Source organism: Megascapheus bottae, chromosome 16 (genome assembly GCF_031878675.1).
Source record: "Megascapheus bottae isolate mThoBot1 chromosome 16, mThoBot2.hap1, whole genome shotgun sequence".
NCBI lineage: Eukaryota > Metazoa > Chordata > Mammalia > Rodentia > Geomyidae > Megascapheus > Megascapheus bottae.
This window is the reverse complement of record NC_143524.1, coordinates 6,491,194-6,515,738: the sequence shown is the minus strand read 5'-3', so window position 1 is coordinate 6,515,738 and position 24,545 is coordinate 6,491,194. Positions and strand designations below refer to the sequence as shown.

General features: G+C 52.9%; 2 protein-coding genes across 5 annotated transcripts; both read right to left on the bottom strand.

The window, feature by feature from the left end:
• Positions 1 to 1,055: 1,055 nt before the first annotated feature.
• On the bottom strand, positions 1,056 to 12,739 carry Mta2 (metastasis associated 1 family member 2). Its single transcript, XM_090347528.1, has 18 exons — positions 12,256 to 12,739; positions 11,515 to 11,582; positions 11,106 to 11,199; positions 9,531 to 9,648; positions 8,988 to 9,051; positions 8,691 to 8,808; positions 8,110 to 8,212; positions 7,831 to 7,930; positions 7,489 to 7,677; positions 7,313 to 7,387; positions 7,135 to 7,193; positions 5,955 to 6,052; positions 5,707 to 5,846; positions 5,285 to 5,513; positions 5,020 to 5,109; positions 2,804 to 2,922; positions 2,545 to 2,693; positions 1,056 to 1,879 (listed from the first exon to the last, which is right to left on the bottom strand). The coding sequence occupies exons 1-18, from the start codon at positions 12,281 to 12,283 to the stop codon at positions 1,714 to 1,716; spliced, it is 2,007 nt and encodes a 668-aa protein (XP_090203654.1). The 5' UTR covers positions 12,284 to 12,739; the 3' UTR covers positions 1,056 to 1,713.
• A 417-nt stretch (positions 12,740 to 13,156) lies between these two features.
• Eml3 (EMAP like 3) lies at positions 13,157 to 24,338 on the bottom strand. 4 transcript variants are annotated; one of them, XM_090347524.1, is made up of 22 exons: positions 24,070 to 24,338; positions 23,144 to 23,315; positions 22,807 to 23,055; positions 22,618 to 22,728; positions 19,898 to 19,965; positions 19,626 to 19,749; positions 19,236 to 19,406; positions 19,011 to 19,080; positions 18,817 to 18,927; positions 18,529 to 18,624; positions 17,701 to 17,856; positions 17,423 to 17,564; positions 16,947 to 17,098; positions 16,444 to 16,569; positions 16,225 to 16,356; positions 15,521 to 15,588; positions 15,179 to 15,267; positions 15,010 to 15,107; positions 14,799 to 14,886; positions 14,023 to 14,106; positions 13,671 to 13,801; positions 13,157 to 13,585 (listed from the first exon to the last, which is right to left on the bottom strand). In XM_090347524.1, the coding sequence occupies exons 1-22, from the start codon at positions 24,089 to 24,091 to the stop codon at positions 13,382 to 13,384; spliced, it is 2,664 nt and encodes an 887-aa protein (XP_090203650.1). In that variant the 5' UTR covers positions 24,092 to 24,338; the 3' UTR covers positions 13,157 to 13,381. The 4 variants fall into 4 exon arrangements, with proteins under 4 accessions (XP_090203650.1, XP_090203647.1, XP_090203648.1 ...); XM_090347521.1 differs by having other exon boundaries at positions 14,023 to 14,121; positions 24,070 to 24,337; XM_090347522.1 differs by having other exon boundaries at positions 14,023 to 14,121; positions 22,807 to 23,052; positions 24,070 to 24,337.
• Between the last annotated feature and the right edge of the window lie 207 nt (positions 24,339 to 24,545).

Below are 24,545 nucleotides of genomic sequence, written 5' to 3'. Positions count from 1 at the left end.
AAATCTTACTCACGAAAGCCAGGACTGTCCGTGGACTGCCTCATTCTCTTCCTCTACTGAGGAAGTTCTCAAGGGCTGGGTGGCAGGGAGAGGACAACAGGGGATGCTCCAAACCCTAAGGCACATTCTGAACTCCAAGCCACCACTTCTGGTGGTTGTGGCCGGCTGCTGCAGAAGATCCACTTTAAAGCAGTGAGATGAAACCCACTATGGTGATAGCCGCCTGAAGATTTTGGAGGGGAGAAGGGTTTAAGGCAGCCCAGATTAGTATAGCTGTCTGTTGCTCCTGACACTCTTCTGAGATCCAGGGTTTGAAGCCAGCTCCTGACACCGAACTCGAAGAGAGCTGGGGAGCCCCAAGGACAGCTCTGAGTCATGTAAAGGGCAGTGGACCTCTGCATGAGATCCACTCTGTGAGCAACCTTGAGCGTTCTGTGCCCAAGGTGTCTAAAGGGCGCAGAGTAGGCAGAAGTTCTTGTTCTGTATCTTAAGATATTTCTGCGGCCTCAGCTCAGGCATGTTTCCCAGAGCTGAGAGAGCATAACACACTACTGCACACCTCATCACCGAGGCAGTTGCTGAGGCTCCGCCTTAAGGATTTTTGAGCTGGACAGAAAGATCCAGTCTTCTCCCCCCACCCCCCCACCCCCGACTACACATTACCCTGGCTACTAGTAATTTCCAGAACTGCTTAAAAAGGAAGGGTAGGGCTGGGAATGTCACTCATTTGTAGCATACTTGCCTAGTATGTGCAAGATCCTAGGCTGGATTCCCCAGAACAGATGGGAAAAAATTTAGGAAACTAGAAGTATCCTCACACCTCCACCCTACGGAGGCATACAGCCATGAGAGCTTCGGATGAAACGGCTGAGCCTAGACTCCACCACTGGGAATTGGGGTCCCACAACTGGCACAAGCTGCCTATCTCACAAAGCTGTTCCCAGCACAAGCACCATCTGTACCTCTTCTAAATTGTCCTTTGTCCTTTATTTTCCCACTCAAATACACCCCCAACACATATACACACGTACATGGCAGAGAACAGCTGAGCCAAGGAGGAGCCAAAGAAACCAGCTTTTTATTTGTTACTATAAGAACCAATTACAGAATTCGAGGTTAAAAAACGGACAAAAGATCTTTATTTCTGAGAACTGGCGTACAAAAGGCAGAGGGGAGAGGGGGAGGGAAGAAAGAGCGAGCATGGGCTGGAGTTGATGCCAGCTTAGGGGCCTCATACTCCAATTAGGAAAGTCCGGACACCGGACAGAAAACGAAACTCCCAATTAGAAAAAAAAAAAAAAAAAAAAAGAAAGAAAAGACATGGCAGTGCACGCCCCCCCTCCCCCAACCAGGTACCACCACCTGATATGTTTACTCTTTCCCCTCCCCCATCCCTTTCACAAAGGGAGGCAAAATTTTAAAAAATTAAAAAACCCTCCACAGAAAACTGTCCAAGACAACTGTGAGCCCTACCCCAGGAATCGGGTTAAGTGCCCACAGGGGCCAAGTCCCCGCAGGCTGCCCTCCATCACAAGAATGGAGCTGCGAAGATCAGTCACAAAGGCATTACCACCAGAGGGCGCCCAACCCCTCCAGGGACAAGCTCCAGCCCTCCCTTGCTTCTAGCTCCCTTTACTAAAGGGAAGGGAGGTCTGGATGCCCCAAGTATCCTCTCTACCTCTCAACCCACAGACCTCCCTTGCCCAAAGATGCTCAGTCCTCCAGGACAATAGGTTCACTGGTGCTGGCGGGATGTGAGACTGCAGGTAGAGGGACTGGGGGCCGCACTGCAATCAGCGTTGGCTTCACCTTCAAGGGTAAGTTGGGCCTTCGGGCAGCTCGCCGCATTTCCAGGTGGGTTAGAGCCTTCCGTAGGGCCCTGACCAGGAAAGGGCAAAAGATGAACAGAGAAAGTCTGGTGAACACGAAGACCCACAGGTGAAACTACATTCTGTAATGTCCCACTTTTTCTAGCTTATTTTTTTATTTTTATTTATTTATTTATTGCCAGTCCTGGGCTTGAGCTCAGGGCCTGAGCACTGTCCTTGGACTTTCTCAAGGCTAGGGCTCTACCACTAGAGCCTCAGAACCACTTCTGGCTTTTTTTTTTCTATGTACATGGTACTGAGGAAGTGAACCCAGGTCTTTGAGCATGCCAGGCAAGCATTCTACCACTAGACCAAACTGCCAGCCCCACTTTTTCTTTTTTTTATTTAGTCAGTCCCGGAACTTGAACTCACAGCCTAGACCCTGTCCCCAAACGTTTTGCTCAAGGCTAGTGAGTGATCTGCCACTTAAGCCACAGCTCTACTTGTAGTTTTTGTTGATGCTTAACTAGAGATAAGAGTCTCTGTGGACTTTCCCACCCAGGCAGGCTTCGAACTTGGATCTCAGCCTCCTGAGTAGCTAAGATGATAGGAGTGACCATGGCATCTGGCTAGCCCCACTTTTGTACTACCATTCTAAAGACTGTCTTAATCACTTCCTGCCCTCGCCAACCTGGACTGTCAACTCTCTTAGCCCCTACCATGGTGCAGTGCCTACCTGGTATCTTTTGTGGCTACAAATACCACAGGATTGGGAGCATCCGCTGGGTTTAGTTTCTGACGTTTGGCCACTGGCTGTGTGCTTGAGCGAATCCCTGAAGTCAAAGGCCTTCCATTGGCAGAGAAGGGGACCCCTGCCCCTGCCATCTGGAAAAGGATGGACAATGAGGAAACAGCCCTCTCTACTTAGCCAACACAAGACCAAAAAAAGAAAAAAGCCCACCCAAGCCATCTTGGCCTAAGCTCTGTCAACTCACAGTGTCATAGGCGCGCTTCACCACGATGCCTCCCAGGCCCCGGTTCTGGGTCAGCTGGTTTCTGTTGATTGGTGTCTTGGTGCCTCGAGGTGTTTTTGGTTTTAGAGGTGCCTGGGCCACTGCCAGGAAAAAAAAAAAAAAGCAAAGGAGAATTTTTCACATCTCTTTGGTGGCTTAGATGGTAGAACACCTGCCTAGCAATCAAAGTCCTGAGTTCAAACCTCCGTACATAAAAAAAATACTTTCATACCTTCTCTTCCCTACTTTGTTTCCTTGTCTCACCCTCATTCCTTCCCTGGGCAGCAGGTTATCTTCAAAAACAGTAATGAGGGCCAGGAGCGAAGCCTAGGAATGCTCGCCTAGCATGCATGAAGCCCTGGGTTTGATTCCTTGATACCACATACACAGAAAAAAGCTGTGTCTCAGGCTTGGGCAAAAAGCGTACAAGGACAGCGCCCAGGCCCTGAATTCAAGCCCAAAGACTGGCAAAAAAAAAAAAAGAAAAAGAAAAAAGGTAGAAAGGAGAAAGAAGCTAGATGCAGTGGCTCAAGCCTGTAATCCTAGCTACTCAGGAGGCTGATATCTGAGGATCATGGTTCAAAGCCAGCTCGGGCATAATAGGACCTGAGACTTTTATCTCCAATTAACCACTAGAAAACAGAAATAGGGCTTGGCTCAAGGGTAGGGTGGTAGCCTTGAGCTAAGAGCTCAGGGATAGCACCCAGGCTGAGTTCAAGCCCCATGACCCACAAATATAAAATGAAATTTCAAAAGATGTTTTATATATATTAAAAAAAAAAAACACACACAACAACAGTAATGAAGTGCTGGTGGCTCACACCTGTAATCCTAGCTATACAGAAGGTTGAGATCGAAGGACTGCAGTTCAAATCCAGCCAGGGAAGGCAAGTCTGAGATTCTTAACCACTAACTACCCAAAATCTGTGGTTCAAGTGGTAGAGGCCTAGTCTTGAGCAAAACAACTCAGGGATAGTGACTAGGCCCTGAATTCAAGCCCCAGGACTGGTATAAAAGATAAAATAGTAAGCCAGGAAGAGTGGCTCACATCTATAATCCTAGCTACTCAAGAGGCTGAGATGTGAGGATTGCCATTCAAAGCCAGCCCCGGCACTAAAGAAACTAAGTCTGTTATCGAAAATTAACTACTAGAAAACCGGAAGTGGCCCTTTGGTGGCCCTATGGCTGGAGGGGTAGGGCAGTAGCCTTGAGTTGAAGAGATCAGGTTCAATACCCAGACCCAGGGGTAGGGTGTAGCCTTGAGCTGAAGAGCCCCAGAGTTCAAGCCCCACAATCAACCAAAAACAACAAAAAAAGTAATAAGGGTAATGAGGGCATTGTCTAACAAGCTTATTTCAAATGTTATCAAGTCCTACCTTTACTCTCCCACTCTTTCTGCCTATCTTTTCTTTCTCCTCTTCCTCTCTTCCTCCCTCCCTTTCTTGTTCATTCTAGAGCGTTTTGTTCATGGCTGCCACTAAATTGTCACTCCACTAATCTGTCACTCTAGATTTCTGGTAGTTAATTGAAGATAAATTTCATGGACTTTTCTGCAACAGAAATCTTCAGATCTCAGTTTCCCGAATGGTTAGTATTACAGGTGCGAGGCACCAGCACCAGCTAGATTATGTCTTATGAAAAACATATCATTAGGCTGGGGAATGTAGCTCAGTTCAGTGATATACAAAGTTCTGGTTTTGAGTTTTAAGAACTGCAAAAATAAACACCTACATAAAACAAAGAGTTTATTAAACCAAATCTCTCTAGAGTCAGTGGGAAGAAAGAAAAATTCTTTTTCTTTTTTTTTTTTTTTTTGTCAATCCTGGGGCTTGAACTCAGGGTCTGGGCACTGTCCTTGGACACTTTTTGCTCAAGGCTAGCCTTCTGCCATTTGTGCCATAGCACCATTTCCAGCTTTTTCTATGTATATGGTAACAAGGAATCGAACCCAGAGCTTTGTACATGGTGGATGAGCAGTCTACCACTAGGCCACACTCCCGGCTTTTTCTTGTTTTTGAGACATAATGTCCTATGCGAGTCCAGCTGTCTGGAACTCAAAATCCTCCTTCCTCACCCTTCTACATACTGGAATTACAGACATGCACCGCCACACCCCATAGACAGTAAAAGGACTAGAAGCCTAACACTACACTAACTGGTTCTCCATCCTCTCCCCACCCTGGTACCCTAGCTCATACCCAGATCTTTGACAATAGTTGCCAGGGGCAGCCGCACTAGAGGGTGAATCTTCAGTGGTGTCTTGGCGGCCTTAGGAAGTCGAATGGAGCCTGGAAGAAAAGACAAAAACTCTTGCCGGAGTTCTGGGGACCAGAAGCCAAGTCTAAAGTAAAGAAAACCAACCTCTACCACCTAGTATTCCTGCTGTCATTAAACACTCACAGAAAGTAGTCTCTGGCCAGAGCAACCCTGAGCCCACCACCAGCCCACCACTTGTGCCCTTACACTCTGCCTTGATGGCATTGGCATTAATAGGGGCGTAGGGGCGTCGGGCAGCCCTCCTCGGCTGTAACAGGTCCCTGCACATTCGTCGGGCAAGTCGGGTTAACTTCGTGGTCTGAAGCAGGAAAGTCTGCCTGTTCTTAGCCAGCAGCTTGGCCCGGTTGGCGCTGGTGGTGTATGGGGAGAGACTTTGGGCTTCAGGCCTGGATAAATGACCCCTTGAATGGGGCTCCTGGAAGAATGGTAAGGAAAAAGGGAAGACTAAGTACCAGCACTCAAGTTCCCTCACGACCTCCTTACTGACACCCCAACCTATTTGGCTCCCCAACATTTATCAAGCACCCACAGCCTGCCCATCAATCCATCCCCAGGAAAAGACGGCCTCTGCTTGTCTGCTCACTGCCCGCCTCTTGAACAATCCTTACTGTGGTGCCCCGAGCAGCACCCTCAAGCTGGGTTGGGGTCTTCAGTCCCCCATACTTCTTCCAGTAGATCCAACAGGAAGCACAAAGGCGGCACTGCATGTTGGGCGGGCCCCAGGCATACCACTGGGCAGATTGTGTGGCTGCAGAAGCAGAGAGAGGACAGAGAGGAAATACACTGAGACCTAAGCCTCCTCCCCCTCCCCCGCCACCCCCCCCAGGAAACGACATGATCCCTCCCTAGAACTCACTATGGCAACTCTCACAGGTCAGGCCCTTCTGGAATCCAGCTCCATTCATGCCAGGTTTGGACCCCACAGAAATAATCTGGTTAGGGTTTGGCTTCGTGCTGATGAGAACAGGAAGAGGAAGGAAAAAAACGAAGATTTAAGGAAAAAACAAAAACCTCATAACAGCTGGTCACCAGGGATCATGTCTATAATCCTAACTACTCAGAAGACTGAGATCTGAAGACTGCCATTCAAAGCCAACCCAGGCAGCAAAGTTCTTGAGCCACTTACCTCCAATTAACCACCAAAAAGCCAAAAAATCTGACTCAAATGACAACACCATCCTTGAGCAAAAAACGCTAGCTAGGGGCCGGGAGTTTGGCCTAGTGGTTAAAGTGCTTGCCTAGCATGCACGAAGACCCAGGTTTGATTCCTCGGTACCACATACATAGGAAAAAAAAAAAAAAAAAAAAGCTGGAAGTGGTGCTGAAGCTCAAGTGGTAGAGCTCTAGCCTTGAGAAAGTCCAAGGACAGTGCTCAGGCCCTGCGTTCAAGCCCAGGGACTGGCAAAAAAAAAAAAAAAAAAAAAAACGCTAGCTAAAGGGCAGTGCCTAAGTCCTGAGTTCAGGTCCCAGTACCGTCACTGAAAAATATATGTATATTTATATATACCATATCCTGTATATTCTGGCTCCCTCTCTATGTGTATATACAGTTCTGTTTTTTATTTGTGGTGTTTTTCTTGTTTGTTTGCTTTTTGGTTGGTTGTGTGGCTTGAACTCTGGGCCTAGGCACTATCCTGAGCTCTTCAAATCAAGGTACTACTACCCTACCCCTGGAGCCACAGTGCCACTTTCGGTTTTCTGGTGGTTAATTGGAGATAAAGTTATCATGAACTTTAGTGCCCAGGCTGGCTTTGAACCAGGATCCTCTGATCTCAGCCTCCTGAGTAGCTAGGATTATAGGCGTGAGCCACGGCACCTGGCTTGTGTTTGGGGGGGGGGGGGTCTTTTCTTTTTTGGTGCTGGGGATCAAACCCAAGATATTGCACTTGCTAGACAAGAACTTTGCTACTGATCTACATCCCAGGCCTTAGACACTGTTTTGTTTTACAATGCTGGAGACTGAACCCCCCACTCCCATGGGCCTTCTGCCCACCGTCCCGCACTGAGGAAGGCAGTATGCTTCTAATTACACTTACTAGGTAGGGATGTAGACCTGTTTCAGTTTGCTGTCTGCTTCAGCGGCTTTCAATCTTTTCTGCCAGAAAGAAAAAGAACAAAGGATCAGAACATCTCAGCAGAGAGGAGGACACCATCAACTTCAAAGGCAGAGGGGAGCAGGCAGCCTGTGGTCCAGCCTCCTAGCCCAGTCCATACCTGCTGAATATACCGGTCAGTGGTTTTCCACATGTAGTAAAACTGGACTATGCTGGCAAGGGATTTCCATGGTAGCTAAAGAGGGCAGAAAAATGGGAGTAATCTGATACCCTGCCACACGCCCAGGTCCCTGACTTGTCACCTTTCCTACTCCGTCTTTTAGCCCATCCACTTACAAAATCTTGGCGAATGTCATTGAAATCTTTCCCATACTTCTCGAGGGCCTCCTCAAACAGCATGGCTTCAGAAGCAGACCATTCCTCCATCTCGTCACGGCACAGCACCGGGCCCCCCTGAGGCACCAGAGTCGACATAGCCTTGGCTAGATCATAGCCGTTCCTCTGCAATGTGTCCATGGCATGAAACTATAGAAAATTCAGAGAACAAGACTAAGTACCTGAAGCTTCAGCACCACTTGCATTTAGGCCTCCGAGATGCTCTTCTCCAACCCCGACCCCCAAGTTCTACAGCTCCCCACAAGGCCCAGCTTGTCCAACTACCCACCAACTTCTGCTCACCAGAGTGATGTCTCGGGAGGCAGCAGCTGCACTCATGTGCAGGCTTGGCTGCCGAATGGAGCTGCTACAATCTAGGGCTCTTGCAAAGGTCCCCACAGCTCTAAGGGAGAAATTGAGGGAATCAAAAAAAAGAAGGTATAAGCAAGCTGAGGAATTAAGGGGAAAAAAGAAGGAAAACAGCTCCTGACAAAGAAATCTCTGAGAATTTCTAAGAATGAGTGGGACTCAGAACTGTGTCTCTACCACCCCCAGCCCATTTCTCGATCCACCCACCCTCACCGGGCCACCACGAGAAACTGATCAATCTGTCGGTCTGTGAGTGGGTTGTCTGGGTCCCAGACTTTCATCTCCATCTTCTGTTGATTCCGATTATCTGATTCTCCTGGGGAACCAAGCAAAAGCATCACCAGGGAGAGTGAAAGGGAAACAACTGATGTCTTAGTCACTCACTGTAGCACCTTTTTCCCCCTCTTCTGCTTGGATTCTCTCAGCCAAATCAACTCTTAGAATTTTCCTCCCAGGGCCAAGAATGGGGCTTAGTAATAGAATGCTTGCTTAGCATGCATGTGGCTCAAGTGATAACTTACTAGCCTTAAGCAAAAGATGCTCAGGGACAGTGCCCAGGCCCTGAGTTCAAGCCCCAGGACTGGCCAAAAAATAATAATAATTCTCCCAGTAGTACCCAGTTGTCCCTTTCAGATTCCTAAGGTCCCATTCTGTGAGGGTCATAGCAGAAAGCCTTGTAGACTGTGTTCCCCACACCCTATAGCATGCCACTCACAGCAAATGCAGCAATGTCTGAGACCCCGCCCCCCAGGAGTTCAATAACCCAGTAGCCAGATGACCTGTGTGATGCTTACCCTCTGCTAGGCGATCAGGGATTTCAGCTTGGTATTTGCAACCAACTCTGATTTCCCCCTGATCAGCCAGAAGTGTCTTCTGTACAGGGTCAAATACCAGCGAGTAAAAAAAGCAGTCCTGGAGATGAGGAGAGGAAGGTAAGCAGAGCAGTAATCAATGTATGGGGATGGGGGGGAAGTGCGATGCAGAGTTTCCCAGTCTGTCATCCCTTTACCTCCTCACTGTTCTACTTTCCTCTTAGCTTTTACAGGGTAATATCCACTCTCCTCCCTCTTTTCCCAATACATTCTTCTCACCTCCTTTTCCAGGTATTGGCTCAAGATATCTGTCTCATTCAAGAGCGTCACACTGCATTTTCCCCTATAGGAGAAAAGTCAGAAAAAACCCTGTGTGAGCCTCTCCTTCTCTCTTCATAGCAGAGCTGTGGCTCAAGTGGTAGACTCCCAGCCTGTGAGGAGCCAGATGCTGGTGGCTCACACTTGTAATCCCAGCCACTCAGGAGGCCGAGATCTGAGGATCTCAAAGCCAGCCCAGGCAGTAAAGTGCATGAGACTCTTATCTCTAATAAACTACTCAGAGAAAGACAGAAGTGGCACTGTGGCTCAAGTGGTAGAGTGCTAGCCTTGAGCACAAAGAGGCTGAGGGACAGTGCCCAGGCCCTGCACTCAAGTTCTGGAACTTGGGGGGGAAAAACAGGATGAGCACATGAGGCTCTAAGTTCAATTCCCAGGACTGGCACTGTGCCTCCCCCCCCCCAAAAAAAAGCAAGATTTTATTTTCTTTTCCTTTCCTTCTTCTAAATAAATGCTTGAAAACTATAATGGCTTATTGTCCTATACCTTATGTGGGTGGCTGGTAATGATTCAAACTGCCGAGAAAGAAAAAGCTCCCGGTGCTTTAGCTGATGTCTCTGCTGTTCTGTCACCCCTGGTTGCTTTGATTCCTCCTCAAATTCCCCTAAGAAATTGAGGAAGAAGAAACCAAGTCAGAAACCAGTCCAAAAAGAAGACACCTTAGAAACTAACCCCAGAAACTATTTCTCACTTTTCTCAAGCATCTTATCCTTATTCAACCAGCTTCTCCCTTAGCCCAGTGCTTTATTAGAGATCCACTCCATCATTAGGACTGTTAAGCAGAGAGCTGTAAGGATACACATAAGGCCACAAAATGCATCCCCAGGCCCAATTGCTGATGTTCAGACACTATTCATAAAGCACAAATATGGCCATACCACACACATGATGAACTCTTTGTTAAACCAGCCTAAGGTCTAGGAACTCAGTAAGATGAAAGAACATCATACAAATTGTGTTTACTCATTCCTCTTTGCAGATTTTTGCTCTAAAACATCACATGCAATTCTAACTATCCCTCCCTCTGTACTTGGTTAGTAATAGTTTGTGGGCTAACAAGGACAGCCCCTCAAGCCACAGCCAACAACTCTGCACACTACACACACACCTACACACACACACACACACAAAGCTGCAGCTGGTCCTTAAACCTGGAAAAGAAGGTTTAACCTGGATGAGTGCCAACCAAAGTAGGAGGAGGCAGAAAAACCTAGGCCCAGGCTCATTGGTGCTTTGTTCCCAACCTCAGGGAGAAGGGGGGAGGGGAGTTGAGTAGACTCCACCCCTCACCAGTGTGCTCCGGAAACCAGTGCTAAGGCTAGGGGGACCACACCCCCACACCCCTTGTGATTGGACAAGGCCAAGGTCAGCCCCTGCTAGACAGGCCTGGAAACCCCTGGGCCAGGGAACTTGGTAGGCCCAGCTCCTTGTTAACCCCTTCATGACCAAAACAGCCAGGAAAATAATTTAAGGGGAATACTTTAAGAAGAAAGAATCAAAGCAGAAAGAATACAAGGAACCAAGAAAAATTAATTTTAAAAGAAGTAAAAGCAGAACAAAGATAACGCGACAGGAAAAATCAGATGTAAATTGGAGAGGAGTAAAAAATTTAGACATGTAAAACAAAAAGTGCAAGAAAACTCCATCTCCTAGCTTCCTATTACCTCCTTTCAAAAATAGTCTCACTATCTCACAAATAAGTCTGTTTTCCTTTATGGAAGTCTCTAAGAATTCTTTCCTCTTTACCTGAAACTATTCCCAAGTGTCTGGCTTCTTTAAATGCTCTTCCCCATCCTTATCTAAATACTCCCCTCCCCACCACACACACACACACACACACATCACACACACTCATACCCCATATTCTGGTCTCCCCACCCTTCTTCTCCAACGTGTAAAAACAGGCCTTTCTCCTCAGACCAGGCCCTTCCCCCACTCCGCCACCCCACAAACTCCCACCCATGCCCTGGGCATGCTACCAGGGGAAACACCTGCAAAGGCATGCATGCCCATGCCTCAGATCACCGGGAAGGGGAGGAAGGAGGTGATGAAGACACTCACTGGCATTACTATCGGCCAAGCTGTTGAGGCTACTAGAAATATCCCTTCGCCGGAAAAGACAGACAACTTTTGCTTCCACATTTCCGTTTGCAGTCTAAGGGGTGGGGAGGAAAAGGGGGGGGGGCAATACATATGAGTTTGAAAGTGGAAATGCACCAAGCAGAGACTAAGAACTGTCAATACATTCCAATGGGATCAATGTAGAAAAAGCCCAGGAAATTACCAGTAAATACACAAACAATTCCAAATCCTTTTCTTCTTTGGCCTCCAAGGAACAGCAAAGTTCCCACTCACTAAACTCTCAGAAACCTTCCATAAATACCACAATGAATGAATGGATTCGTCCAGACGGGATCCTCCCTCCCACCTGAGGATGGGATTGGAGGAAGGGGGGAATACCACAACTCACCTTGTTGAGCTCCTCAATCCGTCTAACCAGGTAAGGATTGCTGGAGGAGTTCTCAAAATAGACGTAATCTGTAGAAGGGGGTGGAGAAGAACCAGGAAGATCAGTGAAAGAGGCAAGCGCCAAAATCAGTCAGCCTGAGAGGACCAAAAGAAGCCTCCAGGTGGAAGAAGACGCTGAAATGTTGGAAGTGGAGAAACTAAAGGAAATAAAGGTTGCCCCCCCCCCCGCCGGCCCCAAACACCACCACTGCTGCAACTAGTAAAAACTCAGGTCTTCACTCAGAAGTGAACCTTAAAGGAGAGCGAGGCGAAGGTTCCCCACAACTCAAACGAGTTGTCTCCCGGAGTCGGGGGAGGGAGCGCCTAGACCCCCCCACGTCCGGGCGTCGAGAGCCGGGAAGCCTTCGGCGTCTCCCCCACAGCCATCAAGACTGTCGCCTCGGCTCCCGCGCCCCCGCACTGCCCTGTCAACCCCTCCGAAACCCGCTTCCCAAACCTTCGCCCCGTCCCGGGGAAAGGCGAGGCGGCGCCGTCGGGGACCCCGCTCGCTGCCGTTCCAAGGCTCGGGGCCCCACCGCGACGCTGTCGCTCCCCGGTTCCGGTTCCGGTCACCGCTCCGGTCCACTCGGCCCCCGGGGCTTGGCTCCCCAGCACCTCCCGGGGCCGGACACCTCACTCATCCACGGCCCCCCACCACCCCCTCCCCTGGGGGGTGCCGCGCCTCCCGGTTCCGGACACTCACCTCCCACCCGGTACATGTTGGCCGCCATGGCCGTTCCCGCCGCCGCCGCCGCCGCCGCCTCCGGCCGCACAAAGGGGTCCGAGAGGTTCGCGGGGACCGAGCCTGGCTCGAGGCGGGACCCCCAGCGTGGGGCTGGGGCTTTGCCGGGGAGTCGATGGGACCCGCGCAGCCGGCACCTCCTCAGCCTCAGCCGTCGCGGTTCATGCCGGCCCGCGCTGGACCTGGTGCCGCCGTCGCCGCTGCCGCCGCCGCCGCCGCTGCCGCCTCACTCACGGGACGCCGAGGCCGGCGCCCGGCCGCTCGGCTGCTTCCGGAACGAGCCGGACCAAAGCCAAACTCCGGCTCCCTCCGCCTCCTCCGAGTGCCTGCACCGGCAGACGTCCGTCCCTGCCGAGCTGAGGGGGGGAAGGCCGGCCCGGCCCGCCTCGCCGTTCGCCTCCTTCCGGAACACCTTCGGCCGATCCGGAGAACAAGGCCAGGCGGTCGGGTCCGGACGGAGCGCAGGACGGCGCGGCTCGGCCACTTCCGGAAGCCGCTCGGCTGTTTCCGGAAGCCGCTCGGCTGTTTCCGGAAGCCGCTCGGCTGTTTCCGGCCAGCGGCGGAAAGCGCTCGGCTCTTTCCGCCGGGCGCCCGGCGTCTTCCCCGAGGGCGGGAGTGCAGGGAGCTTTAACCCGCTCCTGGCCGAGCCTCCGGCCCGGCCCGCGCGCGCACGCGCCCTCACGCTTCTCGGGTCATTTGCAAGCGGCTTTGCCTGAGATTTGCATGATCCGTTCTCGCTCCTTTACCCTTCTCCGCGCTCCACTTTTTGCCGTTATCCCTCCTCCCCTGCGGGCTCCGGAGCGCTCGTCCCGTTCTTCCCCTCCCCCGCACCTCCCCACCCCACAAAAACCCGGAGGCGAGCTCGGTTTTCTATTTATTGCCCCTCAGCAGGCAGCGAGAGTTAAGGCCCGGGCTGGGGCTGCCCGGCTCGGCCACAGCGGGTCTGTACAGTGTTGTGCAAAGGTGCCGTACGTCCCCTCCAGGCAAATGCACGGTCGGGAATGTCTGGAAGTTGAGAGAGGAGTCGGGCCGGGCATGATGACCGGCCCTCCGCCCGGTGCTCAGGCGGGCGGGGCGGCCACGGGGATCAGACGTCTAGGGAGGAGGCGGGAGACAGGGAGGGGGTCCGGGAGGGCGTGGCGGGCGCCGGCCCCGCGCCCCCAGCGCCCAGCACTCGCCACTGGAAGATGCTGGCATCCTTGCCGCCCAGGGAGACCAGGAACAGATCGTCGTGCGTGAACCGGACGCTGGTCACGTGGCTGCCGTGGCCCCCGTACATGCGACTCGGTGCCTAGACGGGACCAAGGGTGAGGGACGTCGCCGGAGCCCGGGAGCCCGCCCGACCCGGCAGGGCCCGGGAGGCCCTCGGGCCTCACCTTGGCGCGCGCGCACGGGTACTGGAAGAGGTGGACTTTGCAGAAGTCGTCGGCCACGGCCACCACTCGCTCATTGTGGGAGCGGCACAGGGAGTTGATGTCCGTCCCGTCGGAGCCGTCGGGCCACACGCCTAGAAGACAGACAGACCTTCCTCAGCCGGGCCTCCACCCATCCCCCCGGCCGGTCCTCGTCCTCCTGGGGTACCACGGGCACCCACGAATCTCAGTCCCGTGCTAGAAGGCCAGAAGAGCCTCCTGGTCTAGATCTGCCCATCTCCAGACACCCAGCCCAGAGCGCATAGGCTAGCATTCAGATCTCAGGGGTCGTAATCCCTGCGCCCCTCCTGCTCACCGTAGACATGGAAACCCAGCACGCAGGTGTAAGTAGCCCATTCCCGGTCTCGGCTCTCATAGCGATTCCTTAGCAGCTTGCAGCCTGCAGCCACATCCCCTGCATGGAGGGGGTCTACTCAGTTCGGATTTTTCACCTTTCCCTCCCTCAGGAAGATGAAAGGTTTGGAAAGAGGAGCTTAAGGAGGGGTGGCATGTGAGCACAGCAGTAGGCACTCCACCCCAAAGTTCTGACACCTTCTCTTCAGTTCAGACTCCCTAGATAAATCAGCCTCTCCACACTTACTTAAGAAACGTATAAAACTGCTATCCTTAGGACAGCAGAGCTTGAGCTCTCAGCCTGGGCCACAGTCAGCCTACTACCATTTGAGCCATAGTTCTACCTCTGGCTTTTTGCTGACTGATTGGAGCTCAGAGTCGCAAGGACTTCCCTACTGGGGCTAGCAACTGAGATCCTCAGATCTCAGCCTCCAGAATAGCTAGGACTACAGGCAGGAGTCACCTGGCACCCAGCCTCCAAAACAATCCTTTCTTAGTTCATTTTCAAATTCCCTCAAATCCCTCTGGGAAGAAGGCATGGTTTGAGACTTTCCCAAATTACATAATTTTTGTTATACATACAATTTCAACTATACCTTTTTTTGGGGGGGGAGGGGAGTGAGAGGTAGGAGACAACTTGAGCCCAGGCCTAGAACTTATGTAGACCAGGCTGGTCCCAAGCAAATAAAACCCATTCCAACTGCCCTCTTCCGATGTCCTCCCCCGACTACCACTCACAATAAAGAATCTCATAGTCCCCAGAATTGGACATGATGAAGTTTCCATCCTTGGACCAGTCAAGGTGAGTGATGAAGCTGGAGTGACCCTGGGAACAAGGGTGGAGTTTACCAAGGCAGTCACCATCCCCACACCACACATTTAATACTCCAGATCCCTTGTCTGTGTACCCACAGTGAGCATGGCCCACCCTCCGCCTCAGCTTCCTCACCACGCAGCGGCCAAAGCGGCTAGACTTGGCCCCATCACTGGAAACACTATAGATGTAGATCATGTTATCATGGGAACCGATGGCCAGGTACAACCCATCTGCAAAGAGAGTCACTCAGAGAAAGAAGGGCCAGGGAAGAATCTGAATCCAGACTGGTGGCAGCTCCCACCTGGGCTATACCGGACAACTGAGAGTTGTTCATTTCCGTCGGTGACATCAGACACGATCTCTCTGGTCTCTGTATCCAAAACTAACCACCTGGAAAAGAGGTGTTTGTCCCCTCTCTGTTTGTCCCCGCTTCCCCATGCTGGTCTGCCATGCTCAGAGGTACAGAGTGGCTGGGGAAGAGGTGGGGACAGTGACAACAGGAGAGCAGGGGAGGAAGGCACAGGCCACAGAAAGAAGCACAGAGGAGTGGAAACACAACTGGCCCTGGAGCAGCCTTGGTCACACGTCGCCTTCCCCGTTCACTAGGAACCCCTCCCAGACCTCCTCCCTGGTACACTCTCACCTTCCTGTGCTCAGACCCACTGCCATGACTGCCCCACTCGGGTGGAAATCAGCACAGAAACCTATTTCCTGGGAGGAGAGAAGGGGAATTCTAGTAAGGGAACAAGGAGACACTTTGTTATCACAATAACTTCCAACCATGTTTCTTCCAAGGAAATGATGGACTAGAGACCTATGATTGAGACAAGGTCACGAGAACCTGAACAGAAAGAGATACAGAGAACCCCTCGCCACCAAAGGAGGCCCCTAGCTGTACTGCAGATTAACCATTTAGCTGCTGCTGGACCAACAGGAGGCTTGGGAGTGGGGCAGGTAACACTAGGGGCACCAACTTTTATTTTATTTTTTGCCAGTCCTGGGGCTTGAAATCAGCTCCTGGGCATTGTCCCTGAGCTTCTTTTTGCTCAAGATTAGCACTCTACCACTCGAGCCACAGCACCACTTCTGGCTTTTTCTGTTTTTGTAGTGCTGAGGAATCGAATCTGAGGCTTCATGCATGCTGGACAAGTACTGTACCACAAAGTCACCTGCCCAGCCCAGGGCACCAACTTTCAGCCGTGTATACAAAAGAACTCCAATGTGAGTAGCCAGTGTGGCCATGCAATATAATTGGCTGCCACTGAGAAGTGGAGAACAGATGGGTAATGGAGAAGGAACTGTGGCCACATGGGTGTGGCCCGAGGGAGCAGGGAGCGCTAGGTCTACCTTAAGATCAATGCTCCAGGCCAGCGCGTGGCCCTCCCCGTCCCACAGGCAGAGCTGCCGGTCATGGCCGCAGGTGAGGAAGCGGTTCTGGAAAGGATGTGTGCAGAGCCCCCAGAGCTCATCCGTATGGCCCTGCAAGAGAACATGGCCTGTCACTGCCACCCCTTCCCCAGCACCACCACCCTCCTTCCCCTCCTCCTCAGCTCTTAAGCCCACTACCTGGATTACAGGGGAGAAGCCCTGAGCCAGGTCTCCCCTCAGCAATGCGTTCTTTGTGGTTCCCACCAGAAGCTCAGAGCCAAGCCCTTCAGCAATGGCCCTCACGGCTCCAAAGTGCTCTGGAATCTGCCGAGTGGTAAGAACATGGGAAGAGTCTGCTGCAAACCAGTGGCTCACGCCTGTCATCCTAGCTACTCAGGAGGCTGAGAGCTGAGGATCCAGGTTCAAAGCCAGCCCAGGCAGGAAAATCTGAGACTCCATCTCCAATTCACCAGCCAAGTGTCAGAGAGTAATGAACAAGGAAGTCAACTGAGAGCCCTGAGTACAAACCCCTGGTTCAAGTTCCAGTACTGGTGTATGTTGGGGTATGCATGCGCACGCGCACACACACACACACACACACACACACACACACACACACACACACACAGAATGTCAAGAAGCTGTGAGACCACTACCCATTGCCTTTCCCGTCCCTCCCTTGACCCTTGGCCAGCCCTCACCTCAGCCTCCTGGAGAGCCACCAACCCGGGTCCCCATTGCACCAGGCGACGGTCCCTCCCGCCACCACTCAACACTGTCCCATCCCGTCGGAGACACAGGGCGAAGATGGAACCTTCATGAGCATGAGCCTGGGCCACAATCCCATAGGTCTCTGTTGGTAAAGCCACAGATGGATTAGGCTCTTGGGAGTGCAGGGAAGTAAGGGAAAGGACAAGCTAGGCCATGACAATAGAGCAGTCACATCCAGCTAGCTATGTCTCTACCAAAGGCTCTCTAATCCCTGAGACTATTAGTCCCATTGTATGCTAAGCACATCCTAAACTGTTCCTCAAGGCCACACAACTAGCACAGAAGGTAGAGCTTTAAGCCTGAGATAGATCAGAACCCCCTCACACCTCTATCCCACACAAAAAATGCGATCTCTCAAGGGAGACCCCTGCAGGCAGACATCCCACTTGGCAACCCAACCACACACCTTTAGCACCACCCCTGCCAGGGGTCTTGGAATCAGAGAGGCTCCGCCCCCAGGTAAGAATGTTCCCCTCTGAGTCCCCAGTGAGAATGTCTCCTTCCGGGAGGAATACAAAGCAAGGGATAAACTTGGGTTTCTTGTATTTCTGGAGGAAGAGAAAGCAGAGGGCAAAGGGTAAGGCAAAGTCCAGAAGTCAGGGGACGGATGGGAGCAGGGCAGTGTAAGGGTCCTCAATTCCCAGCTCCACCCTTCCCAACCCCCCCAACTCATTCATGCCTCACCCCAAAGACACCCTGCTTCCTGGCAAGGGTCCCATTCCCAGGAGCCCCTGCTCCACCACTCCAGTTCCAGAAGTGGACATGAGATTTGCCACTGGTAACAATGCAGCTGCTGTCACGAGGGCTGAAGCCAACAGCCAGGACTGAGTCATTTGTACTCTGAAAGAAGGAAGACATTAAGTCCAGCCACCCCAAACCCTGAGCCCCTCACTCTCCTTGATTTCACTCTGTATCCCCATAGGGGACCTGCACTGAAGCCCAGGACAACCCTTTTTTCAAGACTCTATGCAGACTGGGGATGTGGATCAGGGATAGAATGCTTGCCTGACATTCTCAAGTCCCTGGGTTTGACTCCAACACCAATAAGAAAGAGGAGAAAAAAAAACAAAAACAACAACCACCCTGATCCGCCCACACACACCCTCTTCTCTCAGTGTCTCTCTGCTGATACTGGGGCTTGAACTCAGGGCTTCTTGCTCTCATTTGGCTTTTTCCCAAAGCTGGTGCTTTCCCACTTCCAGTTTTTGCTTGTTAATTGTTGGAGACGAGAGTCTTGGGGGATTTTTCTGCCCTGGCTGGCATCAAATCTTAATCTTTAGATCTCAACTTCCTCAGTATAGCTAGGATTTCAGATGTGAGCCACTGGTGCTTGCCCCATTAGAACTTCTAAGGTCCCCATTTAACAGATGAAGAGAGGAAGACTGAGAGACCCAGGGAAAATGGAAGGAAATGTAGGGGCAGGTCTGAAGCTGTCTTGTACTCCATCTGTCCCATGCTACCTCCAACCTTACACCCCCTCCCCCTCCTCTCCAGGCCACCTGGAGTCCTCACCTTGATCTCTGCCAGCTTTATTCCCCGGCTGCAGTCCCACACAGACAACATGTGCTCGTTGGAATCATCCACCACACAGAGAAAAGCACCCTGGTCCTAAGGAATGGAGGACACAGCATGGGATTATCAGGCAGGCAGAGGGTGTGATCACAGGTTGAGAAGCCAGGAGAAGTTGGCATGAATCCTCTTAGGAAAACTGGCTGGGTGGAGCGCAGGAAGCCAGGCCTTCCCAGGCTTCCTGGGAAAATGCATAGGAGAGGGGGTCTGGAAGCTTTGGGGCCAGCTCACCGCTGCTGAAAAAGCCAGGGCCCCGACACCACGTTCGAAGGCCCCCAGTCCAATCTCCTGCAACTTCTGCAGTGTCTCTGAGTTCCAGACATGCACCACGGGCTGGAGGGGCTGGGAGAGGAGAAGAGGATCAGGACTCTGAGCAACAGAGCTGGCCTGGAATCTCATCTTGTCTGTCTGGTATTCAGCCTTACCTTCCCATCCTTGTCCACTCCAGCCGTCTGTCCCGAGGCTACCCGGACCCCATCAGGGTGGACAGCAAGGCTAAGTAGGGGAACAGACACTGTAGAGATGGGGATCTCTCTCAAAACCACCCCACACATGTCAGTTACACAGAAGCAAGTCAACCTATCTCTCCTGCTCCTTCACACCCAGCCAGCCCCCCTTCCAGACAAGCCCACCTTCCCCAGGCCCCTCACCATCGAACGCAGTCCGTGTGTCCCCGGTAATGTCTCTGGCCGCCACCTCCGGGCCCCCCTGGGCCTCCCCCAGGCCGGTAGAGCACCACCACACAGGCAATGAAGTAGACCACCTCCCCAGAGCGCAGCACAAACAGATTAGAACGGGAGTCACGACCCCTGTACCCATAGCTGAGATGGGAAGCACCGTCAAGGAAAAGGGCAAGAGGAAGAAAAGAATGACAAGGTTTCTGGCCAGCAGCGCCATCTGCAGCAGGATGGGAGGAGACCATTCACAGAATTCTCTGCCCCATAACCAGGAGGATGCTCTATGAAAAAGAAGCAGGGCAAGGCGGGGCGGGCGGGGCGGGGCGGGGCGGGGAGTTCTGTGGCACTGAAGGGGTAGGATACACCCAGTCAAGGCTGAGGGTCTCCGGGGGTGGGCCGCTGGGCAGCTCCTCAAGGCTGCGGATGCCAGATGGGATGTACATGGTAATGGGCCGGCCTCGAAGGAACATTTTCACTGAGATGCCTTCTACAGAAAAAAGGTGGAGGCGGATCAGCCAAAGCAGAACTGCACCCAATCATATCTCACAGGTTCCCCCACTACAGATCCTGGGACCTGCACCCAAACCCTAACTCCCATCATCCGTGCTATCACCCTTCTCCCCCTCTGCACATACCCAAATTATAATTGCTTCTCCGAGACCCAGGACCTCCAGGGCTGGGGAGGGGATCTTTGCCACCGCGGCTGTGGGAAAGGAAGGAAAACAAGAGACTAGGGGTAGGAAAGTTCATGAGACTCCATTTCCAAAGGAACCCAGCAAGAAGCCAAGCTGAGCTGGGTGCTGGTGGCTCACATCTGCCTGTAATTCTAGCTACTGAGGACTCAGGAGGCTGAGATGTGAGGATCGCAGTTCAAAGCCATCCAGGGCAATCAAGTCCAAGAGACTTTTTTTTTTTTTTGCCAGTCCTGGGCTTGAGCTCAGGGCCTGAGCACTGTCCTTGGACTTTTCTCAAGGCTAGAGCTGTACTACTTGAGCCTCAGCACCACTTCCGGCTTTTTTCTATGTATGTGGTATCAAGGAATCGAACCGGGTCTTCGTGCATGCTAGGCAAGCACTTTAACCACTAGGCCAAACTCCTGGCCCTCCATGAGACTCTTTAAGCACCAAAATAGCTGGGAAGTGGAGCTGTAGCTCAAGTGGTAGAGTTCTAACCTTGAACAAAAAGCTCAGGGATCACACACCCAGGTCCTGAGTTCAAGCACCAAGAAGTGTGGCCCATGCAGTAGAGTGGCCAGTCAAGCAAGCAAGCTTAGCAAGAGCACATGCCCCTGAGTATCAGAGCCCCAGCAGTAAATGAGAGCTTTATTCTTTTTTTTTGGTGCTATCATGAGACTTGAACTCAGGGCCTGCGAGCTATCCCTGAGCTTTTGTGCTCATGTGATACACAGCTCTGCTTTTTTTTCTTTTCCCAGTCCTGGGGCTTGAACTCAGGGCCTGTGCACTGTCCTTAGACTTTCTCAAGGCTAGAGCGCTACCACTTTGGGCCACCACACCGCTCCAGCTTTTTTTCTCTTTTTTTTTTTTTTGTATGTGGTACTGAAGACTAGAACCCAGGTCTTCGTGCATGCTAGGCAAGTACTCTACCACTAGGCACTGTATTTTTAAAAATGCATTACTGTTATTATTAAGATGCTGTACAGAGGGATTATGGCTTCAGAAGTCAGATGAGTGTAATTCTTTTTTGGACAATGATATCCCTTCCTTTGTTTTCCCCTGGTTTCCCCCTTCCATCCCTGCCCACACATTGCACAGTTCATTTTCCATGTAGTGCATACTGAATAAATACCATGACTGCATTTGTTCACCCCTCCTCTCTCTCTCTCTCTCTCCACTTGCAGCTTTCTTCCTCCCCTCCTCCTCTTCTTCTTCATCGTTGTCTTCTTCTTCATTGTCATTGTCATTATCATTTTCATCTTAGTCTTCATCTTCTTCATGGTCCTGGGGCTTGAATTCAGGGCCTGGATGCTGTCCTTGAGTCTCTTTGTGTTCAAGGAGGGAATGCTCTGCCACTTGAGCCACAGCACCACTTCCAACTTTCTCTGAGTAGTTTATTGGAGATTAGAGGCTCACAGATTTTTCTTCCTGGGCTGGCTATGAACCCAGATCCTCAGATCTCAACCTCCTGAGTAGCTAGGATTACAGGCGTGAACCACTGATACCCAGCAATTTGTAGCCTTTTTTGATGCTTAACTGGAGACAAGAGTCTCAGGTACGGAAGTCGAGGGTGGCATCAGATCTTGGTCTTCAGATCTAGTCTCCTGAGTAACTACGATTACAGGCATGAACCATGGGGCTGGCTAATGAAAACTTTTAATTCCATTTAAGAGATGATAATACAAGACTGTCAAACTTTTAAGAGACAGTATCTGTGTTTGCACTGTCATTTCCCTGTTTGTAAAAAGGGACCAATGTGAATCTAGAAAGGTAGGCCTTCCAGGAATGTGAGAGGCAGGCAAGCAAGTCCTTATCTCTCTGAAGGAAAGTAATCAGTGAATTCTAGAGATCACTGTCTCTGGATGATATCTCTTTAGAGAACAGAGGAGAAGCCAAGAAAAGATAGTGCTACAAAGAACATTCGGGTTCACATTCGGAGACCACTAAGCCAGCTACTGCTAGGATGTCTCCTTGCCCTCTAGCAGTAAATGGAGAGAGAAGCCCTCTGAGCTCTGGGAACAGTCATCCATGAAAACCTCGAGAGAAGAAAAGCTTCTTGGAGTCCTGGAGGGTGTTTTGTGATTTGGTAGACACAGCACGGGGAAATGAAATCAGGAAGAGTTGAAGTCAGACCCTGGTGGCTCACTCCTGTAATCCTAGCTACACTGGAGGCTGAGATCAAAGGATCACAGTTTGAAGCCAGCCTGGGCAGGAAAAGTCTGTGAGATCCTTTATGTCCAATTAACCACCAAAAAGCCAGAAGTGGAGCTGTGACTTAAGTGGCAGAGTGCCAGTCTTGAACAAAAAGTTAAGGGAGAGTGGCCAAGCTCTGAGTTCAAACCCCAATACAGGCACTTAAGTTTTGTTTTGTTTTCAGGAAGAGCTGGCTCAACTTGGCTTTAACTTCAAGCAAATGATTTACCATCTCTGAGCCTGTTTCCTCACCATTGCAATGGACTGCATGGCACCACCTATATCCCTATCCCCCCAAAAAAGAGATGCTGAATGAGATGGCAAGTTTGACACAGTGCCCTGTACATAGCAAGGATCCTGAGGCACAAAAGTGCTTGACCCCCTCTCCCTGATGCGTACCCCTTCCCACCCAGGAAAGGGAGGTGAGCCATGTGGAAAGTCCAGAGCCTGAGCCTGGGCAGGACAGGTTAAGGAGGGGCCTCGCTCACCTCTCTGTGCTGCCTGACCTCAGTAACAGATTGGCGGAAGAAGCTGCCTTTCTTGAGAGTTTCTGCCGAGGGCGCTCAGAGGGGGATGAGGAGGAGGAATTTCTTCGAGGCCTGGTAGGGGTAGAGTAAGTGGGTGAAGGTCTGCTCCTGATCCTCCACCCCTCCCGGCCTCCACCACAGAACACCTACGTTTCAGCAAGCTGTAGAGGTTGCCCGGGCCTGAGGATCCCTGGGGGGCCAGGGGAGCCAGCCCCACTGCTGCTGCTGCCCCCTCCTTCAGACTGGGCGAGACTAGACTCTTCACCACCCCTCTGAAGGGCTGGAGGCCCATTGCTCAGGCCGGGAGGTGCAGGGGATGGCTCGATTTCTGTCTGGGTGCCTCGGCTCACCAAAGAGGGGCTGCATGTAGGTGGCAGTCCTGGGGGCGCTGCAAGGCTGCTGGGGAGAAAGTGAATCAGCCTAACAGCCTGGAACCTAGAGGCTCCAGGAAGGGAGGAGGAGGAAGAGGCTGTACTGGCAGGCATACCTGTCCCTTGTAGGAGCTGGCATGCCAGCTCCCTGCAGGGAGGTGGGTGATCCATGCAGCCGGAGCAGGCGAAGGGCTTCTGCCAGAGCTGCCTTGACTAGTTCCATCTCCTTTTCCTGCACCAGGAGCCGCTTGCTCAGAGCCTGCAGGGCCTCCTGGGCAGGGCCCTCTTCTGGGAAAGGGACAAGAAGAACTTAGAAAATGCCACCACCTGGAAAAGACGTTGAGGGAGGCCTGTGCTCCCCCTGCCTTCTCCAGGTCCCCCAAACTTTACAACGGGTCTCCCAGGACTGCCCCTTTGCAGCAGCCCTAGGCATGAAGGAGGCTCATCCAGCGGGCAGGAGACAAGGGTGGCAGGGGATCAACGGCCTGCTCTGGCAGGGCAGGCGGGGAGCCTGGCAAAGCTTCCTTCCTGCTATCTCAGCCTCCGCAAGCAGAGACAGGGAGAACCACAGAGTACCAGCGGGGGAAATATGGAGTACGGCCGGGGAACGTGGGAGCCCGGCGGGTGCAGCGGCACTGGCGAGGGTCTGTCGCCCTCCCACACCGAGGGCAAGCTCGGGTCTCAAAATAAAAAAAAGAAAGAAGAAAAGCGGCGAAACCAAGCCGGGGAGGCGGGCGCGAGGGGAGGCCGGGCAGCGGCATTGCGCTGAGGATGGGATCGGACGCAAGGAAGGAGCGCCAGCGCGGGACGGGGCGCCTGGAGCGGTGGCCAAGGTCCCCAAGTGACCCGGGGATCCCTAGAGACCGGCGGGGCGACGGCGCCGGGGGAGCGCGGGCGGCCCAGGCGGCGGGAGGGACGCTCGGGAAGCCCGAGGGGGCGGCCGGGAGGCGGTGGAGGATGCCCGGAGCCCCCGGGGCCGAGGAGCACGCGGGCACGCCGGCCGACGGGCAGAGGCGCACCGCCCGCCCCGCCCCGTACTCACCGGGCCCCTCGGCCCCGTCCATCCCGGGCCCCCGGCTTGCTCCGAGCGGCGGCGGCGGAGGCGTCTATGCCGCGGGGGCCATGGCCGGGGACCGGGGAAGGGGAAGCACCCCGGGGCGCACGCGGCGGGGGTGGGGGCCGTGCCTCCCCTCGAGGGGCGCTGTCGGGCGCGGGGATGGGGCCTGGAGGGGGCGCTGGGGAGCCGGGGCCGCAGCCCCCCCGGGGCCCGCCGGGGCGGCTCTCGGCTCCCGGGGTTGGGGTGGCGGGGCCGTCCCGGGGCCCCAGCGCCGCAGCAGCACAAACAGGCGCCGGACGCGGAGCCGCCAGGAAGCGCGGGGAGGGGGGAAGGCGGGCCCGGCGGGGGGGGGCGGGCCGGGAGGGGGGACGCCGGGTAACCCCTCCCCGTCCGGGCCCCGCGGCCCAGCTCGCGGGCGGGCCGGGCCCCTGACCCCTCCTGGCTCTGAGCTTCCAGGCCCT

Bases quoted from the DNA above. Each gene is read 5' to 3' on its own strand.
- Eml3 (XM_090347521.1), bottom strand. From the start codon at position 24,091: ATGGACGGGGCCGAGGGGCCCG. The intron at 23,316-24,069 runs GTGAGTACGGGG...TCCCTTTCCCAG, and splicing joins GGACGGGGCCGAGGGGCCCG to AAGAGGGCCCTGCCCAGGAG. The intron at 16,357-16,443 runs GTAGTGGGCTTA...GTTCTCTTGCAG, and splicing joins GCTTCTCCCCTGTAATCCAG to GGCCATACGGATGAGCTCTG.
- Mta2 (XM_090347528.1), bottom strand. From the start codon at position 12,283: ATGGCGGCCAACATGTACCGGGTGGGAG. The intron at 11,200-11,514 runs GTGAGTTGTGGT...CCCACCCCTTAG, and splicing joins GGATTGAGGAGCTCAACAAG to ACTGCAAACGGAAATGTGGA. The intron at 7,678-7,830 runs GTGAGCAGAAGT...AATTTTCTATAG, and splicing joins CCTCCCGAGACATCACTCTG to TTTCATGCCATGGACACATT.